Source organism: Centruroides vittatus, unplaced genomic scaffold, assembly GCF_030686945.1.
Source record: "Centruroides vittatus isolate TY-2023 unplaced genomic scaffold, ASM3068694v2 scaffold_861, whole genome shotgun sequence".
Classification (NCBI taxonomy): Eukaryota; Metazoa; Arthropoda; class Arachnida; order Scorpiones; family Buthidae; genus Centruroides; species Centruroides vittatus.
This window is the reverse complement of record NW_027122718.1, coordinates 6,794,036-6,816,113: the sequence shown is the minus strand read 5'-3', so window position 1 is coordinate 6,816,113 and position 22,078 is coordinate 6,794,036. Positions and strand designations below refer to the sequence as shown.

General features: G+C 32.9%; 1 protein-coding gene across 1 annotated transcript in view; it reads right to left on the bottom strand.

Annotated features, from left to right (window-relative positions):
• Window positions 1-15,602, bottom strand: part of LOC136990123 (protein C1orf43 homolog) — a 40,474-nt gene extending 24,872 nt beyond the window's left edge. Inside the window, exons 1-3 of the mRNA XM_067288494.1 lie at window positions 15,313-15,602; window positions 11,332-11,478; window positions 5,467-5,568 (exon numbers count right to left, since the gene is read on the bottom strand). Coding sequence (XP_067144595.1) covers window positions 5,467-5,568; window positions 11,332-11,388 — 159 coding nt within the window. The 5' untranslated portion in view covers window positions 11,389-11,478; window positions 15,313-15,602. The remainder of the gene's footprint in view (window positions 1-5,466; window positions 5,569-11,331; window positions 11,479-15,312) is intronic.
• Window positions 15,603-22,078: the final 6,476 nt, after the last annotated feature.

Below are 22,078 nucleotides of genomic sequence, written 5' to 3'. Positions count from 1 at the left end.
ATTTTCAATCTGCTCAAGAGATCTTCGGGTTTCTCTAAATTAGAATGCCGAGATGGAACGTTTTTAAAAATTATTTGAAAAATGTATAAATGAGAATTTTTAATAGAAACATTTTTGGTGAGAGAATTCTTTAAAATAATTTAAATTGATAAATCGAATTTAAATCATTTCAAGTAATGTTTTAATTCTATTGATCCCTTTGGTATAAGGATTGCCAGGCATATGATATTCGTCCTTCCTTTTTGAAATTAATGCAATGGCTGCTCTTTTTAGATTTGCATATTTCGAGAGCTTCCAGTGTCCTTATTTGGTCATCATGCTTAGATCGTCGTATGATCGAAGCTTGGTCTAGATGGGCTAGAATGTCATTGTCTGTGGCATACCTGGATAGGGTGGTGTTATATTTTCCTTTACTGATACTTGTGTTCTGCTAGCCTTACTTTAAGCAATCGAGTGGTGGTGCCGATGTATTCAAGATCATGCTCAAATCTATTGTCTGTCAGCATAATTTTATAAATGCCTGGAACCCTACGCATGTCAGTTTTGTCTTTTCTGTTTCTGAGGAGGTTATATTGTTACCACAAAGACATCGTGCCATCGTGAGAAACTCATCATTGGCATGGATGAATGCCAAAAAGAACTTTACTGATGAAAGGCTGTTTTCAAGATAAAATCCTCTAATGAGATGAGCCAGGAAGAAATTCCATGGAAACTTCTGTGAGAGAGCAAAAAATGGATGTCGGACAATCATATTGTCATGCTGAAAGCAGATAAAAGTAGAACAATGGTTTGGTTAAAAGAAGAGAAATATAAAGCCCTTAGAAATCATTACATTAGGGATACCTGCTGTGAACAGATTCAAGGTAATCATGTCGACAAATTACATAGACGCGTCATTAATAGCATCAATCCCCTAATACAAAAACCTCTGTGCAATATTTCAGAAATTTTCAACAAAAGACACAAGAATTATTAAGCTTCAAAGTGAGTGAACAAACTTGTGCCTCCCCCCCACACACACACACACCATTATGTTAAAAAAAATCTCTCTAGAGTCCAAAACTGTAAAAATCTTAGAGGAATCATTTTTTTGATTGATTGCCATACTTTCCCTCTGTTATATGTAACAGCCAGGAAAGTAAAATTTATTAAAAATTTAATTTTCATCAAATATGCTTGAAAATAACATTAATACATTATTAATAGAATTAATTAAATAATATATCTTACAAATTTTAATATATATGTATATATTGGGAACTCTGACCTACGTCTGGTTTACGATTCATGGTTATTAATCAACATTTTATATAATAAAAACAAAATTAAACCTTGTTTAACAATAAAAAAATATCGTATTTTTTATTGGTAAACAAGTGTAAACATCAATCAAAGCACAGCTTTGTGATGTATTATAACCCTACAAGGCCAAAAAAGGGGATCCATAGACCCATTAGACCCCACTCACAACACATGCTTTTTCATTTTAAAAAATTCATTTTTATCATTTCTTTTATTAATATCCACTCAATAATTTAAGAATATTGAAAACATAGATGGATAAATATTAAATAAATGAAAATATAAATTGCATAAATAAGAATGAAAAGATCATAATAATTAAACTTGGAAAGTTGAAATGCAAAGTTTCTTTAAGAAAAGTTCTAAAAAGTGATGGATTTTCACAAAAACAAGTGCTCCTAAAAACATATAAAGTACAGTAGACCCCACCATAACACAGTAGATACGTTCAGTGTTATATGAATCTGTGTTGTACAAGTCACTTAAATACATGAGCCAATCACAGCCCAGCACGTGTGCGGTTAGGGGCTACGGCTGTTTGAAAGGTTTTCTTCCATAAAATTAATCGATTCTAGACTAATTTGACTCAACATTTCCAAATCACGTATAATTTTTTGGGAATAATCCATATAAACTATGCGATAAACAAAAAATTGTAGAATTACTTACCAAGTGTGCACCATTCAACGACGCCATTGCTTAAGCTTGTCTTTGTCGTGGAGCGGTTCATCAAACGGCAGGCACGTGTTTCCTGATCAGCAAATTTTTCGCAGAAAAATAACTTAACTTTGGAGACATCATTAATAAAAATATAATTTTTATGGCCATTGAATAATAAATGATTTTTAGTAGGTCCAGTGCTTGTTTAAACTCAACAGTTTGTAAATTGTCTCCTATTGGTCCGGATTTGACCAATTCTGTTGCGACATGAATTGGCGATGACATTTTACCATATTATACGAGTCTCTTTTAGCGTGTTATATGAACACGATCACAATTTTTTCGCCGTGTTATATGAACCCGTGTTATAGGGGGTCTACTGTAAAACTATCATTTTATTGAGCATACAAATTATACATAGAACATGTAAAACTTGAGAAAATGATAAAAAATTTGAATCAGTCAGTTGCTTATGAAATCTGATCTATCAATTTCATAGTTTACAAATAGAAAAGAATTGTACTTGCAAACAACACAATTGTTCATGGTCAACCCCAGATGACATGAGGAAAGTAAATCTTTGAACTGAGAAAATAATCTCTCAACATCAACAAATGCAAGAGGAGCATATTTGTTTTGACTAAAAACTCTCCAGGTTTTATGACTGAAGAGACTCAGAAATCATATTTTAAATATTCAGATATTTGCTCAGGTAGTAAGTATTCCAGTTTTTCTAAAGCAAATCCATACAACTTGGTTTTTTGCATTTAAAAATCTCCCATTGCTTCTCAGTAGACAGATCGCTTTCCTGAAGCTTAGAAACCGAACTGCGTAGGAACTTGTATGAATAATCGGTGTAGTGTTTCCTTGACATTGCTTCTTGTTTCAACCAATGCTTGGAGTTTCATTGCAGCCACTGAAACTTTTCCTCCAGTTTATCAATGAATGCTCCTATTAATGAAAAATTGTTGGGATAAAAAAAGCCACTTGAATCCACATATTCCACCTGGTTATTACAGGATGTTTTGGGAATGGTAAGCCAGTTATCTCTTTATACAGATGTACTGTACTATACATTCACAGGACATTTAATCAAAGCCTTCTTCATTTCCAAAATGAAATTGTTGGCCAAGAAAATTCTGTCCTAATTGCTTCACATATCCTGTTAAGAAATGGACAAAATAAGTCACATCTCTTAGATTTAGATACATCAACTATATTTGAGCATGCAATTAGAATGTGTAGTGCCTGGTTTGGAATGGCAGAGTTCCACAGTTTGGCACATACATCATTGAAGGCCTGTAAAACAGTTGTAGAATTTGTCTTTTCTAATTTGTAAAATCTTAAGAGCATGGGTGTACTGACTCTCTTGTTAATGGATCACAAGAATGTTCAGCACATACCTTTTAGCACATCAATTGTTTCATCCAAAATAAAAAAATGGTTATTTCCTACTATTTCTTATATTTTTTTGGAAAGTTGCCTCATATGCAGGCTCTACATAGCCTTTCCTTACAAGACTTTGATCATGGATTGAGTGCTTGATATACTTTTCAAGGAAGTTTTTTTGATTTACCTTGTTTAAGTGAAGTCCCTGACCGAATTAAAGCTTTAGCCAGTTCATGTGAAAATTCCTCTTGCTTGCATTGTCCTTTGCAAAATTTAATGGTGCTGAAATAAAACTTTAGCCCTTCTTTTTGAGCTGCAATTTTCAAAAATTGTAGATCTAAATTTCCATCCATCCGTCTCTATCTGTCTGTCCTTCCTTAATCTCGAGAATGGAATTAGATAGATTAAAGTTGAGGCCAGATATGATAAGCTCAGGGGCAGGAGGTCCCTATTAATTATATATGAACTTCCAGTCAAACTGGAAGTTATGTTATTTCAATTCAAAAATTTTCTCCAGAACAAAGTTGGATAGATGACCAGTATAACTCCATTATTATTAACAGGAAAAGTATGATGTACAAGGCAAGACACTACTAAAATTGAGAGCATTGTGACAAAAAATTGCAACCTGGAATTGTGACAATATTACAATAAATAATTGCTAATTGTCTTTAATTGTTCTTCTTTCTTTCTCTGTTGGAAATATCTTTTGTATGTTTAATGTGCTACTTAACCTATGAAGAAAGATGCTTTTCATCAAAATTTATGGTAACATTACACAGTTCATATCTACTATCATCAATTGTAATCCTTCATTTTTAAAACTATTTACTAACTTTTCAGTTTTGGTTTTGGTATCTTCAGCATTTTTTAAGCTAGTAAGCTGTCACGTTACTGCCATATCCCTTCCTCACCTCTATGAACAATGGAATCATCCTTATAATTTTACATTGTAGGAAGACATTTAAATATCAAAAGAAGTTATTAATTACAAATTTAATTTCAAATTTATAAATAGAAATATAAACAAAATACCCAATTTAAGTACATAAAAAGAGAAAAACTATCAAAAAAGTGCTCAGCAGTAAAAAGACAGAAAAGAGGAACTGATATCTCTTCAAATAATTGTGAACTTAATAAAGAACCATCCAATAATACTTTGAAGAGTCCCCCATACAAGTAATGAAAAAGGAGAGCACTTCAACTTTAATAATAACTGAACAACAACAATTTTTAGTAATAAATCTGCTATTGATAAAAGTACATGATTTTTTTAAGGTTAAACTGGAATTCCTGATATACAGTAGACTCCCTATAACACGGGTTCATATAACACGGATTCATATAACACGCTAAAAGAGACTCGTATAACACGGTAAAACGTCATCGCCGACTCGTGTTGTGACAGGATTGGTCGAATCTGGACCAACTGCGAACATTATACAAACCGTTGAGTTTAAACAAGCAGCGGACCTACTAAAAACCACTTATTATTTAACGGCCATAAAAATTATATTTATATTTATAATATCTCCAAAGTTCAGCGAATTTTTTGCAGAAAAATAACTTATCAGGAAACACGCACCTGCCGTTCGATGAGCCGCTCCGCAACGAAAACAAGCTTAAGCAATGGCGTCGTCGAACGGTGCACACTCGGTAAGTAATCCTACAATTTTTTGTTTATAGCATAGTTTATATGGATTATTCCCAAAAAATTATACGTGATTTGGAAATGTTGAGTCAAATTAGTCTAGAACCGGTTAATTTTATGGAAGAAAACCTTTCAAACAGCCATAGCCCCTAAACTGCACACGTGCCGGGCCGTGATTGGCTCTTGTATTTAAGTGACTCATCCAACACGGATTCATATAACATGAAACATATCTACCATGTTATAGGGGGGGGTCTACTGTATCAAGGATTACATGAACAGGAAAGATCTAATGATTTATAAATTATCATTTGATCTGCTAATATAAAATGTATATAATAGTAGTGAAATGGTCAAAAACATTATAACAATTCTAGCAAATTTATAAAATTTTATTTATCGACAGAATGTAACTGAAGTGATTACTTCCATTACATTAGATATGAATTGAGTTATATGCTTACTTTTGGAGCACCATGTCCAATTGGAACATGAGGACCTCTTCTTGACTTTAATGCAAACCTCATTATTTGTCTTTTGGCAAATATAAATAATAATATAAAAGTCTAATAAAATAAATAAACAAATGTAATAAGTATTAAGAATTTATTTAAAATATACAATAGATATAAATTATGAAAAGTTTAATTTTTGGATTACAGTAGAGACTCGTAAATCGGAACCCCGGTAATTGGAATCGCCGGTAATCGGCACGATTTTCAGTCGGACTGTGTCGTGCTGAATCGAACGTTTTTGATACTAAATTTACTTCTAAAGTATAATTTTCATGTTTTTATATTCTTCAATATATTTATTTTGTTTGTACAAAATGCAGAAATAATTTTTAACGATACGATAGCCTCGATTATTATTATAAAAATTTTCGTTAGGCTTAAAATCGACAAAAATTCAACACGAAGTGACACGCAACAGAGAAAAATTTGAACATCGGACAGGTTAATATATTTTTTCGTACATAAACCGTAATCGGAACAAATCCCTAATCTGAACAATCCCAGTCCCCAATTGATTCCGATTTTCGGTTCACTACTGTATTTAATGGTTTAATAGTAAAATTAAAGTTTTAAATTATTTTTGAACAACTAATTATTTTATATTTTTCTATTTTGTTCATAAAATAAAATTACAGGTATAAATTATCATCTATATATTTAATATATAAAATAATAAATCAATTTATCAATACATGTATATAGAAAGTTCTGCAATATATGATCATAACTAGAGGTCAGATTTTGGAGCAATTACTACTTTATTCAGTTCAAAGACAGCACTTTCTTGATAATTTATTTTTACCATATGTGAATCTACAGCCCCTCTGAATAAATCCTATTGTGTTACTTTTTGCTACTTCTGAAGCTTTAGACACAGTTTGCTGAATCTTTCTATAGTTCAGTGGCATAGCAAACATAACTGGCACCCGGGCACGACACTTTATTGGCACCCTCCTCCTCCCTCCAGAAACACATGTAGTTTGTCATAGTGATCATTTGGGCACCCCTCTGCGAGTGGTGCTCGGTGCATGATACACCCCCTTGCACCCCCCTTGCTACACCACTGCTGTAGTTTGCTGTTATAAAGTTAGATAGTAAATTATAATATGGCTATTTTTGAATATGTCATATAAGAACTAAGAAGGTCTTTTTTTATTTTTTTATCATGGGATTGGCCAGGGCACAACGAGAGTGGCCAAGTGTAAGAAACAGGGCCTGACATATTCGAGGCAGACCATCCCCAAAAATTTCTGGGATTGCTACCCAGATTTGAATCCAGACCTACCAGAGCAGCAGAATGGTGCCTTAACCACCTCAGCTATCAGGCCAAATGTAGATATTAATACTGTAATATTTATTACATTAAAAATATAACAAACAGCAAATTAAAACAGTTAATGAATTAAAGAAGTTCTCTTAATTGTTCATTCTCCTTCAGTTATTTGTAATATATACTAACAATAAAGATTTTTTTTTTTGAATTTGCTACTTTTTACTACCTTTGAAACTTTTATTCAGCTTTTTGTGGCTACAAAATCTGATTTCTAGTCATAACTTTAGGAATTGATTCCTTACCTGAAAAAAAGTTTAAAAAGTCACACGAATATTTGCATTTTATAGTTATGAATTAGACTTAACAATGGGGAGGTAATAAGAAAAGATTTTTGTTACTAAAGCAGAAACATTCGATGTGGATAGTCAAAAATTTTATCAATAAAAATAAGACAAAAGCATTGAATTATTTTTCAGGTTATTTTGCTACTTTTAAAAACAGTTTATATAATTTTTCATAAAAATTATTTGGCGACACTAGTTGAAAGATCTGTGATGTGTAAATTATATTTCCGTAGCAGTGCTCATTTTATCTCTCCTATAAAATGCTTTGCTTTGAGTCTTTGGTATTTTCCAATACATATTATTTGAATCATTCTGAAGATGGGACAGAGTAGCAAATGTCAAGTCTTCTGTTTGGGAAGAAGATTCAAAGAATGAAGTCAATATTTTCAAAGTGGCAGTCACTTCGTTGGAAATTGCTAGTGTAGAAACAGATTCCAAATTTGCAATCACTTTGCAATTATCATCATCATTTTCCATATCATCGTAATGGTTAGCTTCCTTTTGCACTTCCACTATGATGTCGGCATCAGAGTTTATTGCACTGGTTATAATGTCATTGTCTGCTTGAACAGTGCTGCATCTCTGCATTTGAGATAATTTCAGTGTTGATCTTGTTGTACCACTCAGATTCACTTGCAGAGTCCAAGCTTGCAGCTGTGTCTGAGAATTTTGAGTGACGGAAGCAGTCTCTAATTGTCTCTAGTGTAACTCGATTCCATGTTATGGCTAAACATCTTATAGCATTCAGGAGAGAAATTGTTCTGGTCACTATTTTCAAAACCCTGCAATACTTGTATCAAAATGAACTTTCTATAGTGGCACTTAGGATTCTGAATTAGTCCTTGGTTCATAGCACACTTGTAGTGTTTGATGGAAGAAACACAAGTTTAATGTTACTTAGTTTGTGTTCTGTACAGGTGTGGGGGCAATTTCTAACACACGGAAAATCGTATGATCCTTACCACACAGTTCAGGAAATCAATTCTTCCTTGAACAGTTAAGATGTCATTCATGCATTTTTGTTTACTAAATAATGTACAGGAAGAGATCTTTTGTTTTTAAAATACCAAGCATTTTTTGATTTTTCTATCACCATAAATTTTCTTTTCTCGCTGCAATCCATATTAGTAACAACTAGAACTGTGATTTGTTCCTTTGACAATTTTCCACCAACACATTTTTCTTCCTTAAATTTTAAAGTCTTATCACGACAAGATTTTTTTATTATCCATAAAACAATCCAGTCTTTCTCCATTGAAAATGTCTAAATCATTAAATCCTTCATGAAGCTTAGGCCAGTCATTTTGTAACAATCAGTTGTTGTCTGCAAGTTTACTTCAGCTGATTCTCTGCAAACTTTACCAAATATAATGTCATGATGATGTTTAAATGATCAATCCAATCATTGCTGCAATTAAAGTTTTCGATTGCCAACAATTGTTCAAGTTCTTTGATTTTAACTTTTAAGATTGAGCCATTAATTAGAATGTTTAGACACTGCTGCTTTGTGAACAAATTTAAGGTCACACAAACCAAATCTTTGTGTATAAGTTTCCTTACCTTCTTAACATTCTTTCTGGATTCATCAAATACTTTTTGTATTTTCTCACAGTCTTTCCAGACTGTGTACACAGTTGAGTTGCTCAGGCCAAAGTCCTTACAAATCATAACCTTTTTTGCATCGCCTTCAATTTGTTTTATGTTTGAAACTGTCTTCAATGGAGAGATTTTTACACTTTAGCATAATTTTATGTATTTGCAGAAATGATTAATCATTAAAGGAAGAAAATCTATAACTTCCTTGACTGAATCCTTCAACCAAGTTATCAGTCAATAGAAACACTCCAGCGTACCCAAGAGGTTTCACAGCAATGTGTTTACTTTACGAATTAGCAGGATCATGCCTGCACATTCTTTCACCAAAAGCTTTTTCTACTAAAACTAAACTAATACTACAAAACTGATAACATACAATGTACTGTTAAATTTTCCTTAAAAATAGGCTAAAACATCAATCTACGTGTTAAAAAATGTGGAAAATTTTGTCGTTATAACCAAGTTTCGATATCATTAAATCAGGGTAAAATGTAATGTTAAAGTATAAAGTTCTAACTGGACTGTCAATATTTTGTTATTATAGCTGGGCTTTCATTATAACCGGCGTCATTATATTCAAGTTTGACTGTATATATATCTTATAATTTTATAAATTTTTTTACATAATTGATAACACAACTTATAATTATTTTTAATACGAACATTTTAGCCACCATGACTATTCACATTAATGAAGTTCAACTATACATAATACATTATTATTTCAGCAACAGATCTTCAATGTTTGTTATAATTAAAAAGGCTATGAAATGTTTCGGCGATAAGAATCATTTGCTTAATAATTTGTAAGGGAAAAATAGATATACACTAAAAATATAGATATTGATATAATAAAGAAAATTTCACTTATTACAGAATGCCATTAATGGATACTTTAATCAGATGCATACTTTTAGGCTTATAATTCTTTTGAAAGTATTATTAATTACTTGAAAATTTGATTTATAATCCTAAAGATGGATAAACATAACAATTAAAATGTTTATAACTTTTAACTTTATCTAATCAACAGTAGTTTTTTAATCAAGATGTTATCGTTAAAATCATATTAAATTATATTATTATGCAGTGCAAACAATATTGGAAATGGGTTTATGCGTAAAATTACTTTTATAGATAAGTTTAATAAGATGTACAGCAGAGTACATGCACAAAGATTATTTTATTTATTTACCTTTACTTAACCATAACAAAATAATATGATTTATCAATAATAATCACTAAATATTCATCATAAATTGTTTGTTTTTCATCTACACAGAGCAAAAGTGGAAATAATTTTAAATACTATAGTGTGCTTCTTGTCTAGATTAAATTACAAATATAAGCTTAATGATAGCTTTCTATAGCTACACTTATTGCACTGTTAAGAATACAGACAAGATATGAAACCAGTACATCACTTTATTAGAAATGTTCCTTTGTTGTTAATAAAGTGATATACTAATGGAAAAACGAACATGTTTAAAAACAACAATTTTCCAAGCAAATATTCCAAGATAATCGACAATGTGCAATGAATCTAAAATTTGATTTATAAAATAATGAGGTTTATTAACTGATTAAATAACACATTTGTCATAACAGATTTTTTTTACAATATTTCATATTATCTTGCCTTGTTAACAAATCTTTCTTTAACATGAAAATCAATTTTTAAAATAAAAATGAATATTAAAAACGATACTAATTAACAATGCCATTATTTTTATTAACAATCATAAAACACTGTATTGTACAAGTAAAAAGCTATCTACAAATGTTGTTCCTTGGATAATTTTAAAAATGTCAAAAAACTGAAAACACAACTTTAAAATTATTATTATTATAATCATTCCTAGTAAGTTAATATAAATTTTTAGTAAGAGAAATGTTACTGGTTCCACTTATATCCTTATTACTTATTATACATATACATACAGGGTCTTCCAAAAAGAATACTACCATTTTAAATTTCTGTAATTATATTAATTATTATCTGAGGACATTGTAATGTACATTAAAGCATTGGAAAACTGCATTTACCCATTATAATTTCTCAATGTGTATATCTCGTGCCATAAAGCACAATCCAACTGATATTCAAATTCTTCCTATGCTCACTACGGCATATCCACTAAACTCGTCCCATAGCAACCACATTCCTACAATTCCTGAAGATTGCTCATATTTTGCACTAATTAGAGATTCCAACTTTCAAAATGAAGAGCACAAAATGCCTTCTGTGTTGTGGAGTTTCCATTTTTGTTTACAGTGCTTTCTAGTGTTAGTTGACAACAAGACATTTGAATGCAGAGGAGATGGAACTCAGACAGTTACTCTATCAATTGCTATACGTCACATACTTCTCAGATAATAATTAACATAATTACAGTAATTTAAAACGATAGCATTCTTTTTGGACGACCCCGTATACATTTATATCGTAAATATCAGACATTTACGATAAACAAAATTATACAAATTTCAATTTTGCTTGTTAAATGATAAATAACAATAAAGATTTAGCTTTGTCTAAAATATTAATCTGACGTAAATAATTATTTTTAGTATCGTTTAAACAAAGTTCGAAATACTTACTAATACACCAAAAGCAATGCATATGATGATGGCAATTCCTGATAGTTGATCAGCCATTACTTTTTTGTTACATTAAATATATTTACAAATATATCTCAGTCATACTTATATGAGATATAAAAATTGTTCTATCTTCTTTTAGAATTACTGAAAAAAAAATAATTTTCATTATACAGAGAGTTTTATTTGTTGGTTAATGTTACCTTAGGTAGCCAAGATGGCGGCTTGTCTCTAATTCCAGCAAGGAAACAGTGGGACGCACGTTCTAACCTAACCTAACCTATTCTAATAATTATGGTAATTTATTCAGAATAGGTTAGGTTAGGTTAGGTTAGAACGTGCGTCCCACTGTTTCCTTGCTGGAATTAGAGACGAGTCGCCATCTTGGCTACCTAAGGTAACATTAACCTAACAGGAACTTATTTGTTAATTAAAAACAAAAAGTTATTTTAAAATAATCATTTAAAATTTATCATGAATCTAATCTTGATATAATCTTCTATAAAAATCATAAAGATCTAGTTAAACTTTACAAAAATATATTCAAAGTCCATCATTTTAATGAAGTTTATTGTAAAGAAATATCAGAAATTATAATTATTCAAACTAAGGAGAATTATAAATAGATATGTTTTGTAAACACTATTTTCGTAATAAAGTTTACATTATTAATGCTAATTTATTTATTAATTTATACACGTTATAATAACAATTCATTTGATTAACATTCAAATATTTCATTACAATTTCTTAACTGTAATAAAATTTTGAAAGATTATAACAAGTTTTCTATTCTATTATTATAAAATTATAGGGATACATTGATTAAATCTCTAACCTCAGAAATATTTAGAAATAATTTGATTTATTTGAGAAAGATTACAGCTAAACATAATTACTAAATTTAATATAGTAGAATCCCAATTATCTGAGTCCTTATTAAGAGAGGTTCTGCATTATCCACAGTGAGCCAGTAAGTGAACACACTACATTTCTTATAGCGTAATTCATAAAAATTTAAAATGATAATGTTTATTGCAAAATGATTTGTTTCTGCTACCTTTCATTATTTAACTTAAAGTGCGACAGATCACACGTATTTAAACGTAACTAAACAACTCACATTTTTATTCTTAAAACTATTGTAAGTATATTAGTCATATAATTGTGGCAATACACCATATTACTGTATATATTTTAGATATAAATTTAGTTTTAAGTTTTCTTTCTTCTTTGTTCTCCCCTTTTTTTTTCCTCAGATTTTTGACTAACATTCCTTTCCCATGGGTGGGGTAACCCTTTCTAAGAACCACATTAACAATGGGAAGTGAAGGCCCCGAGGCTACTATAACGGATAAGAAGGGACATTCTTGGGTCGGACTCTTGGCAAAGGCAGATGTGTGAAAGGTACGCTCCTGCTCGTCGTCTAGAACAGTGTTTCCCAAACTTTTGACATCTGTGTACCCTTTGTATAATTTTCTTAATGCTGAGTACCCCTCGTCAAAAAAATTGCATATACTTTAAATCAAAAACCAAAGATAACGAGGATATTCCATTTCTATATGCTGCTGCAAATGAAAAATCGAAAAAGCCAAAATAGAAGACTATGTGGAAAATATTGTTCCTAGATATAGCGATATGGACTTTAGGTCTCATTTTCGTCTTTCTAGAAGCCCTGTCAAAGTAAGTCTCTGCTAAGAATTGTTAGTTGTAGTAACTAGCTGCAGAAAAATTGGTTTATTCGGCATTTTTAGCTTTTTATTAATACTAAAGCACATAACAAACCTTTCCTGTTAGAAAAATCGCACAAAAGCTAAAAATACACACGCGCACATTGTAACAATTCAATGTGTAGATACTGGAGGTTTTTGTGTAACGCTGTTGTCTTAGCCATAAGGTGGAGGAATACACAGAATCACAGCACCCGGCGAAACCGCTAAGAAGTAACGAAGTTTTTTATTATTTTTCTATGTTCGTAATCGAAAAAAAGTAAACTGCTTGTTGCATCAGGAACAGCCGAAGCACGGTGCAGCGTGTACCCCCACTAAACTCTTCCCGTACCCCTGGGGGTACGCGTACCACACTTTGGGAAACACTGGTCTAGAAGGACAAAGGGAGATGAAGGTGGCCTGCAAAGGAGAGAAAGGACCCTGTTAACGTGAGGAGAGAGAGGCGAACAACTCTTGTATGAGGAGGATCGTTGGAGAGATCCAATTAAAGATCGTCGGAAAACAGGATTTATAGTGGTTCCCCACCAGAAGAGCATCAAGACTGGACAAAAAAATCCTGGGTATTGTTTATAACCTCCTCCTCTATCATACTAATACCTTTTTTGTTAACCTTTCCTTCTTCTTTTAGTTTATAATTTAGTGTAAGTATTAGTTGTAAGATTACAAGTGTCTTTTACTTATTTGTCACGAACTGGTTCCCTTGATTTGTATTTACTCGACTCCTTGCTTCGATTCTGGATATTTTGTAATGCTCCAAGTTGGAATCCGAAAAGAATCCCGTGTATTACTAATCACGTGAAAAGTAAATAATTGTCGTTATTTATTCGTGTACTGCCTTTCGCGGACCATTGTACATTTGAGTGACTCTCACATAATAAATGATATAAAAAGATGTTTTATATGATTAAATTTGCTAAGCTAGAGAAATTGCTTAAAAGTGATACATAATATATCTTTAATATTTATAACTTTTAATCCAAAATAGCCATGGCTGTCTGTTTCATCTGAGTTCTTGGTTATTTGAAGTATCATCACCTACATTACCTCAAATAATTGGGTTTCTACCATAACTGTACACTCAAAGGTTTTTCTATAATTTTTCAAAATTATCATCATCATCCTCAGATAATAAGCAAATCTTTATTAAGTCCAAAAAATACTTTGTTTGTAGAGAATACATTTTATTTTCAGCGATGAGAGTCTCTACTTATTCTAAATTGTAAATAAAATGACTAAAGGAGTGTTATGTTCCTTAGAATGTGGTACAAGTTTGAATGATAAAAAATGGAATGTAGATCCCAAGAATATTTCAAATAAAGTATTTTTTTGACTTCAATGAAAATCTGTGTTTATAATCCGAGCAATTACTGGATCTACATTCAAAGTAGTTCAAAACAGAGAACAAACTTCATTGCCAGTATTAAAAAATTGGAACAGAAAGCTTAGCTCATTTTCAAATTTTTCTCTATTCAATTCAATCATTTTTAGTAAATTTTCGGTTTGGTTAGGTTCAGTGGGATACAGCAATGCAACACGTGGGTAATAAGCCAAGAGGGAATCTCTCCCAGGAGAACTTTCTTTGGAAAACCTGCCCCCATTTAGGCGTTACACGTGTAGTTTTCGAGTTTTCTTCACACGGGCGAGATTCAAACCCACAGCCGACCGCCGGCGTTCGACGGTTTTATCCGCCACCGGTAGCAAACGCATACGGCGTTTCTCTCGTCTGCACCAACTCGATTAACAATTATTACATCTTCAATAAATAGTAGCGATAATTCATAAAATGATACACTATAGTTTATCGTAATCACATCTTTCGAAAAGGTATACCCGACAGTTTAGGAATTCATTCGATTTCCGTAATCCCAAATATCCACATCTTCCATTCCGTATTTATAATAATTCGGAAAGATTACAAACGATTACAGTTTTTGACAGAAGTTAAATGCACTTTGCGTTTAAAAAATCTAATTCGTGTATCACTAATTATATAGTTTACATTCATTTTACATCTGTTTAATGAACGTACATTATTATTATTACTATTATTAAACACAACCGAACGAGTAAACAACCGATTACTCTTCAAGCTCTGTTAGTTTATCAAGAACTATTTCATGTCATTATTTAGAAAGTAATCTATTTTGTGGACATAAATACGAAATTTCAACTCTGAAATAGTTATTAAAAGTTAAATAAATTAAAAACTTAAAAAAATATATATTTTGTTTTTGTGATTTTACTTTCTTACCAAACAGTTAATTTCTCATCCTTCATATTTTCTTATAGAAATATTCTTTTATTCTCCAAATGTTTAACATATAATGAAGATAAGACGTTTCTTTTTATAATATACCGTTACGTAGAGTGACGTTTCCGACGAATAAATTAGTTACGGTTCAATTAAAACTCCGATAAACAAAGCAATCTTCGAGAAGTTATCGACGAGTAAATTATTCTCAATTTCTTAATAAATCCAAACAAACGTCGTCACATCCGAAGCGTTTATCAATGTCTACACAAGCATCACGGCTTCCTATTGTTGGCACCAGACTCCATGTTGTCCGCAAATCTACACAATACAGCTGATTAGTTATTATATAAAATTGTTTTGAATTATCGATTTTTTATATAATTAATCTCTTGAATTCGCGTGTATATTATAAAAATTGTATTTATGTATATATATATTTATTTTATTTTTTTCACTCATTCCCCCATGGGCCCTGAGTGCTTTCTATTTTATGAAACCCATTGTGGGGTTATTAGTCATAAACAAACTCCCATATAATCACTTTCACGTTATTGTATAGTATTTCCGCTCTGTGGGCACTATGAGGGCCCTTTTAGCAATCCTATTATGGATTCGGCCAGACCGGATGGTAAGTAATGGGGTCAATACATTCGGACGAGAAATTCCCGGTCCCTCTAGAGGAGTAAGCTGCCACCTTAACTGCTTGGCCATGTTTTATCCTTTTACTTTGGGGTGCCAGAGCTCCTTGGCCTTCCTCTGGGTACGCCACCGATGATGATTGTTGGTTTTGAGGGACTATTGTCCAACGGAAAGCCACTGAAGAGTCAATCAGAGTGGCCAACAGAAAACCAGAAATATAATGCAAGATATAAGTGTGGGGATCTGTCAGACTAACGCATTAACATTCTAAGATAAAGTTACATGATACGTGTTATATTTATTTATATTATAAAGCAGTGATTCTCAAACTGGGGGTCGTGAAAAATATTTGGGGGGTCGCTGAAAAATTGATGCCAGATCAATTTTTTCAAATATTTTATAAATTTACTATGGATTCATGTTTAGAAATAATAGAAATAAAAAATATATAAAATAATTTTTACTTAAATAAATTGCACATATAAATAATAAAAATAATATAAATATTTAAACACGAGCCTAACCACCTCCTTCCAGCGGCCGGATGGCCGAGCGGTCAAGGTGGCAGCCTACCGCTCTGGGGGACCCGGGATCGAATCCGAACGGGTCGAAAAATCCCCAAGAATTTTTCGGGGGGTGGTCCGTTCGGATATGTTGGGCCCCGTCCCTCACCACCCGGTCGCCCCATTGTGGGCCTGGCCGAACCCATAATGGGCCTACTAAAAGAGGCCCTTGTAGTGTCCACAGGGCGGAGAGAGTTAAAAAAAAACCCCTCCTTCCGGGATGTTTTTTGACACATACTTATTCTTCGGGGGGTCCTTTGAAATTTTTAAGTGCAGAAGGGGGGTCGCGGTCCAAAAAGTTTGAGAAACACTGTTATAAAGTAACAAAACCGATTGCTTTGGTATCAAGGAGTCTCGGCACTATAAACATTCCCTTGCATTCAGTATTACTACTTAAATAATTTAAAATTTTTTACTTTGTAAAAAATAGAGTTTTCTTTATTTTAAATAATGTTGCAAGAATTATTGCAATTGTATTTTTCTATAAAACTATATATAAATGAAAGTTTGAAGCTTGTTAGAATTCCGTTCAGTGGTTTTATCCACTCGGCCACCGATAAAGGGCATTAAGAAGACTTTTTAGTTAATATTATCCAAGGGTGGCCAAGCGGTTAAAGTGTCAAATTACTGCACTGAAGTACCAGAGAACGAATCTGGACGAGTCGCAAAGGAATCTTTGAGGGTTGTCTATTCCGGATATGTTGGGTCCGTCCCTCATCACACAGCCTTTACAGTACAGAATAGAAAATATTTATTGTGGAAAGTTGGCCTACTTAAAGAAGAAAGTTGCCGAAAATTGAAGCAACATCTTACGCGAAAATATCCTAAACTTCTGCGCTGGCAAAGAATTATGTTTATAAACTTTTAAAAAGTGGCAATCTACTGGGCTTGTGTGACAAAAAAGGGGTTGCTATAAACAAAAATTATCTGAGGAAAGAGTGGAATATTCGGGCGCACTTCAGAAGAAATTTTTAAGATGTTTATCTCAAGAGACTAGATTGTCTTACTGTTCGTATCATACAACTACGAAAACAATCGAATTTCGACATCATAATGGTATCATTACTTACTTATATATTTATGTTCTAAATGTCATCTCTCAAGTCTATAATAAATATAAGTTTAAGATTTATGAATTTCTCTCGTCTTGTAGCAAGTAATACAAGGAAGATCGACTCAGAGGGTCGCCAGGTCTAACTCGCAGAGTCAACAAATACTACTGGAGAATCTTTTTGTTTGATCATTCTCTGTCTGTCTATTCAAACCAAATCAAATACAATAGTGACTACGGCTGTATATCACATTTCTCGCATAATAAGATGCACTCGTGATTTTGCAAAGGTTATTTAGGGAGGAAATGAGTACACTTTGAAGTAGAAATTTTTAACAAAAATTCAGTTTAATTGCAACCTTCAGTGGCAGAGTGGAAAATCACCGAACACTAGTAGTGGTTTCGCGCCTCACCAACAAGCTTGTCACTTGGAGTTTTCCGGGTTTACCTCAGATATCCGATATCCAAATAGGAACCAGTTTTCCATAGAAAGTCTTCCTGGGAGGCACTTCCTCCTTGGCAGATCGCTGTCGTGTTGCGTTGCTATATCCCATCAAACCAAACCAAACAGCATACATAATTAATGAATACCATAGTCTCTTTTGATAACCTACGGAATAGAATGCCGGGAAATAGAATGAAATTCCGCCAGTAAATATGGTTCTCACTAGTTCTTCAAAAAGCCTTTAGGTTTGATTTTTAACTCCTTATTTCACAAAGAAAGTAAAGAAATAAATCTTAATAGATAAATGGCCTTATTGCGTGCCTTATTGTAAATCTAGACCTAAAAATCAAATAGTCTGTCATTTCATAAATTTTCAATAGATATAGTCCGCGCAGCAAAAGAAGAGTCCATGTCGGATGAAAGGAAACATGTGATTAGCGAGGTTAAGGTCGAAGTTTTAAACGCGAAAACGTGTACGTCGGACGTTTAGCGCGGCATTCCTGTAAGCCTACAAGTTAGGCAATGGCCTTTGGAATGTCGAGCATTGCCAAACTTCTAGGCTTACAGGAAAGCGGCGCTGAACGTCCGACGTACACGTTTTCGCGTTGAAAACTTCGGTCTCAACCTGGCTAATTTCTGAGATTTTGCAGGTGGCTTTTTGTTTATTAGGCAGAGTGATGCTATCAAATTTTGGTGGTTAAAGGTCGAGGGGTGGAGAGATAAATGAGGTCGTATGTATCTCCAGTAGAGTCGGACTTAATGACGATTCTACTCGTTATTAGCATTTACAATATATACGACGTATATAACCCATCCCTACCCTCAAAATTAAGCGTTTTTCCCCATTTTATAATACTTAAAAATATAAAAAGTTTTTAATAATAAACTATGATAACAGATGGCGCTAAACACGCAGTTTTAAATGTTTCCGGGAAACTTAAGCAACTGGTCGCTGATTTATTTTAAATAGTATATTAATCAACTTAGCAAATAAGAATTAATAGAGAATGTTTGGTTAATGTTAGACCGCGACTCCACTAGCCGTAAAAGGGCCGTAAAACCCCTCGCCGTAAAAGCTTTTAATCACGTGACCATGATATTTTACGCCTGAGCAGGTCGTAAAACCAACGTAAAAGCGAGTTGAGCAGTGTTCAACTTTCGAAGTGAATACGACCGTAAACCGGTACCATCCACCAATCAGAAGTCAGTGAAATCTAGGTCATCGTGACACGGTACGAAAATGGCGAAAAACGAGCTTTTGTGTACGTTCTCTCGTGGCTACTCTAGAAGATCTGGAAAGATTTATCGAAAACATCCGAAAGTATTCATGTATCTACAAGAGGTATCCTGATTATAATAATGGATGCCTAAAACACGTGATATGGACAGCCAAAGGAAAATCCTTCGATTTAGAGGAGTATATAATAAAAAAGCTAAGCTTATAAGTGCTGTATATTATCTTAATAATATAATAATAAAAGTCAATATATGAAAGTAAAGATATTACTTTTACTACATTTGTAATTATAGTACAGAAAAAACTCGTAGAATATAATTCTTGTCTTTATATCGATATATCACGTATACACCGTAATAGTACTGTCGCCGTAAAAAGCTTCGCTAGCCGGACCTCCACCGCAATCCGAGCGCAAACGCAAATAGGTCACGTGATTAAAAGCTTTTACGGCTATTTTACGGCTAGTAGAGTCGCGGCCTTACCTTAGGTTCCGAGATGGGGACGTAGGGATTTTTTCCCTACGTCGGCGACCGCGCCGGGGAAAAATTTTTTCCCTGCGATTCAAGATGGCCACGCGACCGGCCGCCATCTTGAAATGCTATGCAGAATCCGCGGATTTTAACCGAAATGAAAAAAAATTAAAAAAAAGGGAAAAAGTAATTTTTTACTCACTTTTCGATGGAGTTCGACTACTTCTTCCTTTGTTTCTTTCCTTTTCGATCCAATTTTTTGCCGGTTTCGCTAAACTCCGGATTTTTGTTCGGTGAAGTTCTTTTATTCGCTGTTGTTTTCGCTTTTATTGGTCGGTTGGCGTTTTCCTTCTTTTGAATTAGTATTACTATTAGGGTTTCTTATTTCCCGGTCTTTTGCTTGTCCCGGGATTCCGGGATAAAAGTGAACTGTTTCCCGGGATCCCGGGAAATCCCGGGATATAATAAATTATTTTTAAAATATAAAAAATATCTTGAAATCGAATGATATCATTATTTTTCATTTTTTAAAGTAATTTAAGTGTTCTACAACCTCCAAAATCGTATTAATAATGATGTGTAAAATATATATTAAAAATACCTTTGAATTACATAGAAAATTCACAAATAAAAAAAAATTTGTTCGAAACTGCTTATAACAAAAATTGCCTACGAATTGAGTTAAAAATTTAAAGAAAAAAACTGAACTTTGATCAAACTTCTAACTTAGAAAATGATATTTTTTATTTAAATAAAACATAATACAAATATTACTGTAAATTTTTATAATGAGATTTTAAGAAACAAAGATGGTCGATACTCCGATCACTCAATCTGGTTCTTAATTTGGTAATAAAAAGTCCTGCTGCCGAGAATGCCCTTTCTGATTCAATCGATGTGGGTGGAATCGTTTTTAACGCATTTAACAGAAGACAGATGTTGTGTGTTTTTTCACCTGTAGCCTCAAAGATTTCTATTTCGTTCTCGAGACGCGTTTCAGTACTGCTTTTGTTGTCCACTTTTCTTGATCTGTCTATCTCAGCTTCTTTGATAGCAGCATCAAGCTTTTCAGCTAAAGTCATTGCAGATGAGCTTGCGACATCTGGTAGTTGATCTGTATCACCGGAAGTAGAATCAGTAGATACTTCAAAAAGACGATCTAACATCTGTTTTGCTGATAAAATTAACATAGTCTTGGTTGGTAAGGCTGGCAAACTTTTTTTACTTGGGAAAGTTGAAACTTTTCCATAATTCTTTCCACTATTGAGATATTGTATGAGGCCAGTCAGTTTTACATTTCTTCTCTCTGCTATGCGTCGAATAAACGACTCTTTTAGTCTTCTTGAAAAAGGTGTGTTTAGTTGATTTAACTCATTTATAATAAAAGAAAAAATACCTTCCGATGAAAGTAAAGTCGATCCTCTGTTGCCAAGCTTTTCTGCTCCAGCTTTTAATGGCTGCAGTGATGCCACGATGTCACGAATTACAGTAACTTCTTGTTTGTCAAGATCAAAATTGTCCGTATCTTTATTACAGTCAATGATTGCTTTCGATATGGATGATCTTATTTTAATAAATCGCTCTAACATGGCTAAAAGGCTATTCCATCGGGTTTTGGAATCCAGAAATAAGTGCAAATTTTTCCCATGTTCCTGTTCAACGTATTTTTGTAAGATGTTATTCTTTAAAGGTGCTTTGCGAAAAAATTTTGCTATTTTTCTAACCTTATTAATGATTTGAGAACAGACGATTTCATTACCTAGTGTGTCATGTAATTCAAATGAAATATCTATATCGAAAGGATTTTCAGCCAAACGCTCACACAAAACACTTTCAAAATCAATACTATAACTAAAGTCTTCTTCATCTTTCTCAATATCGTCATTGCGCTCTTCATCTTCAGTTTGAATTTCTTCAGAAAGAGGGACTGCTACTGAAGTGGTTGACTTTTGGTACAAAACATCACATACCGCTAAATGAATTCCGTGTGCATAACATAACTGATGCTCACATTCAATTAACCTTCCAAATTTCACCATTACAGCTGCACCATCAGTAACACAAGCCACCACGTGTTTTTCTAAAGATATGTGAAATTCTTTTAACTTTTCTTTGATTACTTGGACAGCAGTTTCTGCAGGTAGAACATTGGAAATCTTCACCATTCCTAAGTTCCAAAATGTTCCGTCACTTTTGTGTATGTTTATATTTAAATACCGGCGATTGTTTAGTGAAGTATATTCATCCAAGGATAAACTAAACCTTGATCCTCCATTTATTTGGCTATCAATTTCAGAACATAATCGTTGTTTGATTTGTTTGTAATGCGAATGGATGAGATCCATTACATCTGATGGA